The sequence below is a fragment of the Spea bombifrons genome, chromosome 6 (genome assembly GCF_027358695.1).
Source record: "Spea bombifrons isolate aSpeBom1 chromosome 6, aSpeBom1.2.pri, whole genome shotgun sequence".
NCBI lineage: Eukaryota > Metazoa > Chordata > Amphibia > Anura > Pelobatidae > Spea > Spea bombifrons.
The window spans coordinates 22007990-22021438 of record NC_071092.1 but is presented as its reverse complement, the minus strand read 5'-3'; the positions used below and the strand labels follow the sequence as shown (position 1 = coordinate 22021438).

Below are 13449 nucleotides of genomic sequence, written 5' to 3'. Positions count from 1 at the left end.
TATTAAAGGCAGTCTTCCACTCATAGTGACGTGATGGAGTCCACGTTAATCATTAAATGGTCTATTTTTAAATAAAAATTATCCTACTGGGAATGTGGATTTAAGAATGAATCCTCTCAAGATTATTTTCAATATACTCCTCTAAAACAAGGGATTCAGGTATTGACAGAGGATGGGTTCTGCCTCTAGGAGGAATGCTACCAGGGCAACCGTAGTGACGATGGAGTGGAAGCTCTTCAGCCTTGTCAAAAACATCTTGATAGTCCTTATAAAGACTGAGAAACGAGGATGATAAGACGAAGAAGACTTTCTGTAGGCAGTAGGAGATACACAAATCACAGCAGGAGCTGATATCACCAGTTTGCCAGTGGATCATGGGATTTTGACACTGCAACCAGGGGAGGCCCAGATTGATGGGGAACTCAGGAGAGGAGATGACATGGAACAAAATGGATTCCTGGTGAAGTCTCACATACAGCAGTAAAGTAGTTTGATGGGTAAAAGCAGCAGGGTATAAGGGGTTTCCATCAATAGCAGAAATATAGTAAGGATAGTCAGGATAGTAAGGGACAAAATCATTAGGCAGAGAAGGGTAAAAAAAAAAATCTAGTGGTGTTTAGTTCAGGAATCAGTACACCAGATAGGGTTCACAGGACCACACTAGGGTGCACCTGCATTACAGTTTCAGATTTTTAAATCCAGTCCTAACCTGCCCTGCCCCTTGCTGTGCATCACAGCCGCACCTCCAGCATTTTCTTCCCAATTGACCTTACACCGGCTTGTTAGAAAACAAAACCAAAGCCGGTAGCTTTTTTCAGTTGCTGTCTGGGTTGCACTCTGCCAGCCAGGACTATGTAATATTTATACATTGTCATGTCTACCTGCAGCTACTGGTGGCCACCCTTCCCCCTCATGAGCACCCATTTCTGATTACTTGGGACAGCTGAGCCACATTACCCGAGCATAGCCCTGCCCTTATATGCCTGCTCTGCCCTTCAGTCTGGGCCTTTGCATTATGGTGTATTCAGCTTTGTCGTTTCTCTGCTTCCTGGCCCTTTGCTGTGCCCTGTTGGATTGTACCCATTTTGACCTGGCTTGTCCTGACCTTGATCTTGGCTTCTGCTTTGGCTCTTGTGACCTCTGGTGTTGACCCAGCTTTCCTGACTACGTGTGCCCTGCCTGAGGGCTGTCCGTCGTGCTCCCGACTTCCGATTTGGATTTTGTTCCTGTGATCTCCTAGTATCGACTCGGCTTGTCTGACTACGTGTGCCCTGCCTGAGGGCTGTCCGACGTGTGCCAGCCATGTTCCGTGTCTGAGGAGTTCCAGCCTTGTGCTCTGCTCTATGGTCCCCTATCCGAAGTCCGTCCCATGGTCCCTTATCCAAAGTCCGCTCTGTGGTCCCTTATCCAAAGTCCGCTCCGTGGTCCCCTGTCCGAAGTGTGCTCCGTGGTCCTATCCGAAGTGTGCTCCGTGGTCCCCTATCCGAAGTCCGATTTGTGGTCCCCTATCCGAATATATATATATATATATATATATATATATATATACAGCCTCTTTTGTCTTTATTCGCCTGTCTGTATGATGCATTGTGTGGTACAGACTGAGCCCTTGGTATCCCCTGCAAATGGGCTCCTACCCAACCAGGGCTCCTACCAGTCCTGCCAGTTGCTATGACAACACTGTTTTTTTTAACCTATCTGCACCTTCTACTTTTGTCACATGACAACAGACTGTAATTAAGCATTCCTTGTTAAAAATAATGGGGCAACATTTCACACGATTTTCTGCAGAGCATTAACATTCAATAGAACTGAGAATGTTGTGTCTACTGTTACTGTATATTTAGTTATGGATATGGGTTAGTTTCATAAGTAGGTGGAACAGTCTCATTAACATTTTTTAAACCTGCTTACGAATGTGAAGGTGTTATTAAATCAAGGGTCAATTTTGATTCACCTGACATAAATGCCTTATTACTTTACGTTTACGTGTAGTCCAACAGTCCTTCAAGTGTTGGGATTTAATGAATTCGATTCCGGCGATCTGTTTATTAGCTAAAACTTGGAAAATAAACAATCAATAACATAAAACATGTATCTTATACAGGACGTAACTTGGGAGCACACTGAAAAACACTGGCCTAAATAATCATTTGAAAATATTTTCCAGCCTAACTACACAGCATCCAAATTTTCAGTCATGAGCCGATGAGCCTGAAGAGGCTCTGATCTGTCAGGAAGGATTTGGATCTGGCAGCCTGTTACGTCTCCCCTGCATTGAGTCAGAAGGTCTCATCAGGTCGTGTGTGTCCACATCACTTCTCGGGGCTGAGAGATGAGTCAGGTTGCATAGGAGCCTTTTTAGGAAGCCCTGTATCCTGCATCGTTCACGCTTTGTCACTTCCAGTTCCCTTGGCACAAAGTTTGACTGCCATCCAAAGATTTTGTGCCTTTCCCCCTTGGGAATTTTTACCTTCTCTAGAGTTTATTTTAGATGTAGTGCAAAATCACCAAAGCATGTATTTGTGCATTAAGAAATTATAAGTGATGGCAACATTTCAAACATTTATTATAGCTTTATAATGACAGAATAAAGCCACCGTCACAAATCTTAAGTGAATACTTTCTTACTTTTTATGTTTAATATGTATTGTATTATTAATGATGCATTTACACATCTCAGAATTCAAGCATTCATTCATTAAATCATAGCATTACCATTATTATATCTAAATTACATTTTTTTTTGCTTAAACACTAGAACTACAGTTACCATATTTTTAGATACATAATATAAGCTTTTTTTAACATTATCCGTGGGCACTTTAACATTTAGATATGTATAACACAAGGTCCCGAGCCACGAATTGTATAATGGGCATAGCAGAATAATATATGTATTCTGGAGATACTTTGCATGCTATATATGTGTCAGCTTTGCCCGTGAAACACACATAACACTAAATGTTTGTGGCAAGCATCCAGATTAACCGACAATGAACAATTTCATGGACTATACCACATAATTAAAAAAGAATGATAACTGAAAACCAAGTGGCATTCATTTTATTTAAGAATTGTGCTGCCAACTTGCTGCAAAAATATTTTTGTTGTACATTTCCTTTGTTCCTTTCCAGTACATTTACAATTTAATGTGCATTTTGCATGTTACTTCAGCTATTTTGGCGTTATACTTTCTGGTTGATATACTAGCTAATTACAACAATCAGTATTTCATTTTGAAATATAGGTTTCATACCTTTTTGTCACTGAGGCCAGACACCTGGTCCACATACTCCTCTTGGATCATGAAGGCAGCAAGGTTAGCTGTATAACTGGCTAGGAAGATGACAGCAAAGAAGGCCCAGACTGATACCATAATCTTACTTGTGGTTCCCTTTGGATTTTGAACAGGCACAGAGTTATTGAACACTAGGCCCCAAAGCAGCCAAATTGCTTTACCAATAGTAAATGAAGGACCACCAGGTTCTACAAATCAGGGAACAAAGAGATAGACAAGTGTTATTGAGCTCATGGTCAGGAGGCAAGGCAATTTTTTCAGGTAGTTTTGAAGGTACACTAAAATGTCTTTCAGACCCACTCATTTTAAATTGTAATTGCTAAGGAAGAAAAATAACGGTAACTAAATATTTGCCATCTTACCTCGCCCATCTGCAAGGCACCTGTTGTACCCAACAGGACTGAAATACTCAAATATGAACACAGCTACAGCAGAGACGATAAGAAGCATCACAAACATCATCACCCAGACATCAGCGCTAAATGGTTCTGTGGAAGAAAGATGAAATTGCTTAAAACTAAATAGAGAACAAAATAAAAGGGGACATAAAACCAAGGAAATAGCAGCTAAAACATTGGCACAACTCAAGAGTTAAAGAAAAAATAAAGTCAATACGCTCATAGATTAAGAAACGTTTTTAAACAAATAGATCCTGTCTTACCAAGAAATGCAGAGGGAGAAACAGTCCCGTTGCTTCTAGACACCATAACACTAATACCAGTTTCTATGAAAGGTACAGAGAAATCCACCACTTCTGAGCGTTCTTCATTGATCGTGAGGGATCCAACAGCCATATAAGCACGTTTGGTAACCACCTTGAGAAAGACAGTGTTCAAGATTGCATATTCACCCCTCATGGCAATCCAGCCATCTTCATTTCTCATTGTATAAGATTGTTCAACTATAATTCAGTATTTAAAGCCTTGATCCTATTCAGCTCAATGACTGCCCATGATGACCACGGAAAGTTTATTTGAAACTAAATGAGTGCAGGCTTAGGCTTAGGAACCCACTTGCTCCTTCCACCAACCCCCTGGGATATTTGGTAACTTTTATGCCCCGCAGCTGTTCAGTGTGGGGGAAAGGAATAATAAAAAGAGTTTATTTTTGGTTCCTGCTTACAAACCAAACCAATAACATATTACCCTCCAATTATAGTGCCTCATCAACATCTAAGGACCAGAAGGTATTACCTCTCCAATCATTCCATTCCATGTTCCATTAATCTTCTTGCCATGCTTGCCGTTGGTCACCAGATACAGATCATAGGTGAATTTGACAGTCTTAGCAATTTTTTTGAGGATATCTATGCAGAAGCCTTTGCAGCATCTCTTGATGTAGTTTCCTCCCTCTTCGGTGCGGTTCCTAATGATCAGAACAAGATTAACATGAGGTCTGGAAGACTGACATTTTTATCCAAGTCACAGGAACTTTATGTCTTTTTTGCTCCCTTAGGGGATGGGTTCTTTCCATAGCAACCTTAGAACATAGCTCTTAGATTTGTATGGATGTCAGTTCTGTTTGTCTGCCTTTGACCATCTTTCATTGTTGCCTACAGCAATGGCTACTTTATTAGTTTCAGGCCTATTCTTACTACATTTATGTGGAATGTTTTTGAAAAAGTATGCTCACTGGAATAATTTAAAGCAGAAATGGATTCTGTCAGTCGAATTTACATTACTGATATATAAAAGTATTATTAATACTATAATCTTTCAAATTCAGTACTACTGTTTTGCTTTTTTTTATAACAAGCAAAACATTCACTGAGCCTTTTTTTCTATACGATTTGGTATACATAATAATGCAATTACAAGTGAGTTGTAAATATTGTGGTTGTTAAGACCTGCACCATTGGAACCTCAATCCTACCGTTGGCATTCACCTTTGCTTATATATACACAGCTGGTATCCTGTGGCCTATGTGCTTGTGGGGTTCATGTGCATGGCTGCTATTGATCCCCAGTCCCTCCTCCATGATTGTCTTTCATTTTCTCCTTTTCTCATCATGTGACGTTTCTAGCCACCCACTGTTATTGACCAGTGGCATCAGTCTTTTTGTAGCCAGACAGCTGTAGTAAGCTGCCTGTGGGTACGGAAGATGGACCTATTCTGACTGATTAACATAACCCCCGACAGTTCATTCACTCTCTTTTTCTCTCTAGGTTTGTCTCTGGCATCCGCAGGGCTACCCATCAAGCAATTCAGACATCTACCTAGAGAACCATTTTTTAGGTGGAGGGCACCATGAGAGGCAGACAGGAAATGCTTAGTTGCAGCTCTGCTCTTTCTTGTATATGCTCTGCCCACTCATGCTTATGCTTCACTGATTTTAAAATATTGCACCCTTTTATGGTAACACAACAATTTTCCCCCTGTCCTTGCTTCAGGAACTTTTATTTTTGTATTTTATTATTGAGTAAGGAGATTCTCATATATGCCTTTGAGTGTGAATCCAGTGTCTCAATAAGGCCACCTCCTTTGAATTCAGTTTTCCAACAACTGAATCTTTATTGTTTATCCTGACTCCAGTTTATGCTCTTATAAACTCCCATCCCTTGTCCCCTACTCCTATAAGCTGGGTTTGCTGCTTTATCTACTTCTGGATGTTACTAAAATATTACCTCTACTTATACCATATGATAATATTATGATGGTTCTTGTCATCAAGCCCATAAGCTGAATTGCTTTGTTTTGTGAGGCAATTGCCAGTCACATGGCTCAACTCCTGACTAGGGCCTTAGCGCAGTCATAAATTTATCACAACTCTTGATTTAACAGACTTGGGAAGCAAAAATACTATGCACCAAGATCAAACGCATGAACTACAGAAAAAGGTGGTGCCACGTTGCGCACGACAGGGGCTGAAACAGGGACTGCCCCAATCCTCCAAGGCTCTGCCCTGTTGCAGAAGCGCTTCAGGTACATCCCCAAAAAACATCCTATTAGCTAATATTGATTTATCCTTGCAAAAACGTACTCAATAGAAAGAAAAAAAGACAGAGGGAGACAGAGCGAGACACGTGTGGCAATACATAAAACAGAGGATTGTCATGTACGTATTTGACAGCCCCTGTATCACAAGTTTCATCCAGCAGATCCTTTGGGAAACCACTGATAATGTTAAGGTGATGCACATTGTAAGAGATAGCCCTGAATTCTGTACAAAGTTGTTTGTCACTTCCAATACTGACATATGTCTTATGATATGATAACATCTCAGCAAGTGACACAGGGCTGTCATCATGATTTCTCCTAGGTTCAGAACACAGAGAGCTGTCTCTCTAACACAGTCACAATGACAAAGATGGTCCAAAGGTCGGTTTCATTTCTTAAAGTAAGAGAAGGGATTCATGTTTTTAAAGATCTCTGAGGGAGGCTGTCATGTGGTGAAGTATTTTCCATCTCCATTAGCAGCTATTTAAAGTAGCAATCCATCAAATACTCAAAAATGTAAAGCTTCTGACAAGATTCACTCCCCTTGCATGAGTCCTTCATATTTCAAATTTGGGCACATTTGCAATTCTGAGATACATGCATTAAAATAGCATTACATGAATCAAGGACGTGGTTCACAGATTCATGCGTTTTGAACTCTGGTTGTCTGATTTTGTACAGCTTACAGTAGTTAACAATTGTTAATCCCTGCACAGTCCACATTAGCAGGACAAAATCCAATTGTATAGGTAGCAACTTTTATTTGCGGCTATACTCTTTGAATGTAGGTTGCCAGGGTGATGAACAGTATAAGATATATGTTTTAAATAACATTAAACAGATTGATTTATTAAACTTATGTTATCCCCTATTTGTGAAGACCATGATTGTCACTACATTGACTTTGGATAATGTATGTTTTGCATTCTAAATCCAAATAATTACTTTCATATTAACCTGGCATTTAATATTCTGATCTGCCTCAGTTCAATAAATCTTGCTGATGTGTTACATTACTTATTGCTGCAAACAAAACACCCATTGTTATCACTAATAAGCACGACCACAGAGTTATAAAGCCACCAGGGGAATTACAATGTTGTCATAGAATAGGAATATGATTAAATGTGTCACAGAAGGATAGCATAGCAAGATGTTTCAGAAAATATAGGCTTTGCAGCTATAACAGCTTCCACTTTTCTGTGATGGCTTGATGTTGGATGAGAAGGTCTTGCTCGCAATCTCCATTCCAGTTCATTCCTAAGGTGTTCAATGGGGTTAAGGTCAGGCCTCTGTGCGGGCCAGTCAAGTTCTTCCACACCAAATATGTCACAGACCTTGCTGAAATACAAAAGGACCTTCCCCAAACTGTTCCCATAAAGTTGGAAGCATAGTATTGTCCAAAATGTCTTTGTATTCTGGAACATTAAGCCTAGCTCAAACCCTTATTTAAATAATTAAGGTGTGTCCCAGTACTTATGTTGGTGCACAAAGCAAGGTCCATGTTGGATGAGTCTGGTGTGGAAGAACTTGACTGGGCCACACAGAGCCCTGATCTCAACCCCATTGAACACCTTTGGGATGAGCTGGAATGGAGGTTGCGAGCCAGACCTTCTAATCCCATATCAAGCCATCCCAGAACAGTGAAAGCTGTTATAGTTGCAAATGGGGGACCAACTACATTTTAATGTCTATTTAGAATGCAATCAAAATAGAAAAAGGCTCCAGGCACTCAAGGGTTCCATCAGACAGATTTATTGAAGGAAACGGACAACAACGTTTCGACCTCACAATGAGGTCTTTATCAAGTTGACCACACAAGTAAAAAGTGAAAGTTTAAATAGCACATATCAATAAATGAATAGCCAATCAAAAGACCAATCTAATCTAACACCATGTGTAGTATAATTGATAATCATGTATAAACATAAGTAAATATTCAAAAGTATACATCGCATAATAAATAAATGATACTTGCAGATGTTAAAAGAAACCAGTGAAAAAATAAAGAAATATATTAAGATCCATATGTATTAAATAACCATATGTATTACTTTTGTATACTTTTGAATATTTACTTATGTTAATACATGATTATCAATTATACTACACATGGTCTTAGATTAGATTGGTCTTTTGATTGGCTATCCATTTATTGATATGTGCTATTTAAACTTTCACTTTTTACTTGTGTGGTCAACTTGATAAAGACCTCATTGTGAGGTCGAAACGTTGTTGTCCGTTTCCTTCAATAAATCTGTCTGATGGAACCCTTGAGTGCCTGGAGCCTTTTTCTATTTTGATTTACTGGGGAGCTGGCCCTTCCTGGCACAGCTAAGCACCTGAGTTCCTGTGGGGAGTGAGTGCAGATTCCTGATTCTGGTGATTTATTTAGAATGCAATGTCATTAAAGTCCCTGTTTGTCCATATAGTGTATGTGCATACATACACATACTTAACACGTTCCTGGTTCCTCAGGAGCATAAAGCATAAATTTAATCTGTGTTTGTATATACATAGCGGTGGCCTGGTGAAGTTACAGGGGACTGAGGTGATAAGCGGCACAAAAGCTCAATTGTAAGGCTACAGGATCTAGTACTCAGGTTCTTTTTATATGATTGTTATTTTCTCTTGTAATTGGCTTTGTGTTTATTAAAGCATTAGCTTTTAATGCATGAAGACTCTTGTTCCATTTCTATTCCACTTCTCTTTTCTAAAGAAATCCTTGAGCCTGCATATTATCATTGGACTGCAGCAAGCTTTGGTTTGTAAGTACTTTTTTGGCATGAATGGTTTATAGTGGACTTGCGCATTCAGATTCTAGTTCTTTTCTCTTCTTTCTTGGTCTGCTTTTCCCCAAAATCCGCTCCGTTAACCTGGCCTCCTGAATCGCTTCTGCAAAAGGACAGAGCCTTGGTGCATATCACAAGGACAGTCCTAACTCTGTACTACTCTGTAAGTAGTCTAAGAGGCCAGAATAATGCAGAAGGATTTGTCTTGAAAGAGAAGCGCGGAAACGTTTCTTTTTTTCAGCAAATCTGTCTGCACCTTGTGGTGGAACTGCTTCGGGAGGCCTGGATAACCCAGAGGATAGCAGGGAGAATACTTAATATTTAAGTATCAATTTCAAATTAGTGAAAATTCTGCAAAATTGTGCCATAGACAGTTGAATACATTCACTATGTATGACGAAATGACGCACTTAATAGGTTCATGCAGTGTGTGAATATATGAGTTAAGTTGATTGTTCTTCATGTGAAGTTATGGATCTTTAGTCTACATGGAAACATTGTGACCTGGAAACATGTGCATATGCTTGCATTAATGTAAACAAATGTTATATTTTTGGACTGCTTGTCACTAAACTGATCAGAAAGCGGAATCGCTGACTTCAATCTGTACTATCTCAGGTATACCTGAGGCAATTTATATTAACTCCTTAGCATCCTTTTCCAAGTCACCGAGACAAACCCTCAATAAAGCCCTCATCGGCATTCATTTCCTTCTGGCTAAATGAACAGATGGTATTTAGCTTAATATAACCCCAAACATTTTTTTTCTCGATAGAGTAACTTTAACCTTCACACAATATATAATGCTGACAGAAAAAAGTATAAAGGACATCAAGTCATACTCAATGCGTATCTGCTTTCGACAGGGAACAGTGTTTCTCATGCAGGTGCCACTTAACGGGTCAACATCCTCAACGATAACAAAAGGTGCTTCCTCTAAAGTTACAATGCTCAAGTGTTCGTCCTTATGTTCCTCAGAATCTGGATACAGATCAAAAACGGGCCACACGTAATACTTCATCTGCAAACTTCGGTCCTTATATTTTCCCACCTGGTCATAAAACAAAAAAATGGGATTAACGATAAAAAACATACAAGCTTACGTATTTAAAGAACAATGAAGAACAGCTAGTGATACACACAATGGCAAATAATTGTCAAAATCAGCTAATGAAACATCACTAATTAAAGTAAAATTATAGGACACATTTTGCATGGGGCAATAATGCCTGTTTTTTTTTTTGTTTTTTTTTTTTAGATATTAAGAATCATTGATCACCATTGAAATCAGTGTTTTGTTCTGAGATATTTCTCATTTACTTTATTAGTTGCTCCTGCCTTACTACCTGTGACCTGTAACAGATCATTAATGAGTTCTTCCATGAGGTGGTGCACATGATGATCCATCTTTGGTGTCTCACTGAGGTCTAACAACATCTGGGCAAGAATCGGTTTCCTCAACCACAAATGAAAAGCCTTAGGTAGACAGGCATTTCCTGTAGATAGCATTTCCTGTATGTTGAAATTGTGAAATCGATTCAAATATATTTCCACAATTTGCTCTCTTTTATGCAGCCTTCTTGTTGCACAAAAACCTGTTTGATATGTTACTGATCTCTGATAGCACAGATAACAGTCTTGTTTGAAGAATGTCCCAAGAGGAGCAATTAACATTACCAAGAAACAGCTTGTGAGGATTCTGTGCCAGATTCAAAAGGCAGGTAGAAATAAAATGAATGGGGAGTGAATATGGGTAATAGGGTGGTTAAGTAATTATATATATATATATATATATATATATATATATATATATATATATATAAAATCACTGAGTCCCGGATAAGTCACTGGTTAATTGTGCACCAATCTGCAATTCTATATAGATGTATGAAGTTATATTTAATAATATGATACCTCACCACTCATTTCTTTTTTAAGAAACATTATTTTTAGTCTTCCAAACAACATCAAAAGGCATTGAGACAGAAAGTAATTAACATGCAGTATAATACATCATAGGCTGCTTATTAGAGAATAGGGTGATTTTTTTATGTTTCATTAACAATATTTAATAAGCAGGGAATGTACCCAAATTTCGAGAACACCAATTACCTGTTGAGGATTTTAACCTACTCTGTGTATACAGCAAAAGTGAAGGCATTGTATATTAATTCCCCCCCATTGCACAGGCACACCACTTCAGAGAAACAATTCAGAAGTAGCAAGGTAGTATAGTCAAGGGAGGGTGTCCAAGCTGCTCTGATTTAACCCCTTAAGGACAATGGGCGGTCCCTAAACCCATTGAAAACAAAGCATTTTGAGCCCGTACATGTACGGGCTTTGTCATTAAGGGGTTAAATAAGCTCAATTGCTTCCAATGCATGGGACCTTTCCAAGTCTCCCCTGTATACCATAGTCTATTTCAGTGTATATTAGACACAGTGCATCACTGGGAGGTTTAAGGGCCAAGTGAGCTTCTATGTGTCTGTATTAAAGGGCCATATGTGGTCTAAATCCGCCACTTATAGTAAAACATTCTGGCTTGCCCTGAGCAGTGATAAATATACACAGCTTACTTGCTGATGTTTGTTGGTTGAAAATCGTATTAATTTTGCAGAGACAATATTCTATTTTACCATCAATATCTCCAAGTAAATATTAAGCCTATAAGTGATGTGTTTTGGACATCCGTGTAAGTACCACTTTAAGAATAAAAAGATTAGCAATTGAGAAAGGGAAATAAAAGATGCCAAATGGAAAACACAAGCAGGTAGGAGGCAGTGACTGGCAGAACTCTAAATGGCGTTTCTGTGTTCCTGGTGTTATTTTTGCTCTTTTAAGCAACATTCCCCTTAATTATTTACAGTCTGTGAAAGGGCATTTAGTAAAAAAAAAAACAAAACTAAAAAAAACTAGGTTGATGAAAAAGTAGTTTTTTTTAATACACATTAGTGCCAGAAGTAACTGCTGTAATTCATTACACTGCATCTCTCTGGAAGGAAAGTTTGAGATACTCAATGGCATCAGTGATTTCACATTTGTATATCTGGGAAGTCCCAGGGTAGGCTACTTTAAGCTGTTTCTTGCAATGTTTTGTAACTATTTGTTTGTGACCCAAATGAGAAGTTTGATAACACACATGCAAGACCATACATACTAAATCATACATAGTTACATAGTTACATAGGCTGAAAAAAGACATGCGTCCATCAAGTTCAGCCTTTCCTATATCTGTTAATTTGTTGCTGTTGATCCAAAAGAAGGCAAAAAACCCCGGCTTCGCTCTTTCCAATTTTGCACTAACCAGGGAAAAAAATTCCTTCTTGACCCCAAAATGGCAGTCAGATTTCTCCTTGGATCAATAAGCTGTTTCCCCATAATTAAAGATTATATCCCTGAATATTATGTTTTTCCAGGTATCCATCCAGTTGCAGTTTAAACGTCTGTACAGACTCTGATAAAACTACCTCTGCAGGCAGAGAATTCCACATCCTTATTGTCCTTACTGTAAAAAACCCTTTCCTCTGCTTTAGTCTAAATCTCCTTACATATGAAGAATAAAAGGTCATCATAATTTATGTTTATGCTACATGCATGTACAGTTTCAAGACAACAATAAATGCAAAAGAGAAGGTTTGACCTTGACATAAGAAGCACCATAACAATGCTTGATTGCCAGAAAAAAAAACATAAAAGCTATATATTAAAATAGAAACATATACTGCATGCTGGGATGGGCAGAGAGCTCAGTGAGGTGATATGCATCTATAGCTCCTGTTTCAGCCTCAGTGATAATGTAATTCATTTGCTCCCCTCTGAGAGCTTGGTGGTAAATTCTGTTCTCTTTGGCTGATTTTTCAAGAAAGCTTTGATGAACGGAGAAGTTATGAGTCGTGCCAGCTTTCTACCACCCACCAGACACATTTTTGTATCTCCCCACTAGCTTGGAAAAACAGAACACTATGTTCTTTCAGTCACCAGATTATGACGTCTCCCTTCACTACATTTAAACAGCCATCCGTGTGAGTAAAGGATGTCGTTTTCGACTCTGAGATTCCATCCACATATTTCAGGCCAACATTTGAAAAACATAATTATGTTAGCTAAGATGTATGTATCCTTTCTCAAAAAGAATAATAGGTGGAATGTGCAATCTATGTTTTCAAATGGAGCTGCAAAACATCTTATACAATTGTTACAATACTTTAGAAATATAGATTTTTAAATACACCTACAAAAATTGTTATACCAATTTATTAACCAGCACAGTTTGATTGACTGGCCTCAGTTTTATAGAGATATACTCCAAGAATGTCTGGAAAATTCATGTCTGGGGTACGCCAGTTCTAAAATATGCCATAGGTCTTCTGCTTATGTCTTATATGTTGACTTCGCTTTACGAGTAGGATGTGTGCACTG

At 38.6% G+C, this 13449-nt stretch overlaps 1 protein-coding gene across 1 annotated transcript in view; it reads right to left on the bottom strand.

Annotated features, from left to right (window-relative positions):
• Window positions 1-13449, bottom strand: part of GRIN2B (glutamate ionotropic receptor NMDA type subunit 2B) — a 191482-nt gene that overhangs the window by 14182 nt on the left and 163851 nt on the right. Inside the window, exons 6-10 of the mRNA XM_053469112.1 lie at window positions 9873-10081; window positions 4495-4666; window positions 3963-4116; window positions 3664-3789; window positions 3260-3489 (exon numbers count right to left, since the gene is read on the bottom strand). Of these exons, the coding sequence (XP_053325087.1) occupies window positions 3260-3489; window positions 3664-3789; window positions 3963-4116; window positions 4495-4666; window positions 9873-10081 (891 nt within the window). The remainder of the gene's footprint in view (window positions 1-3259; window positions 3490-3663; window positions 3790-3962; window positions 4117-4494; window positions 4667-9872; window positions 10082-13449) is intronic.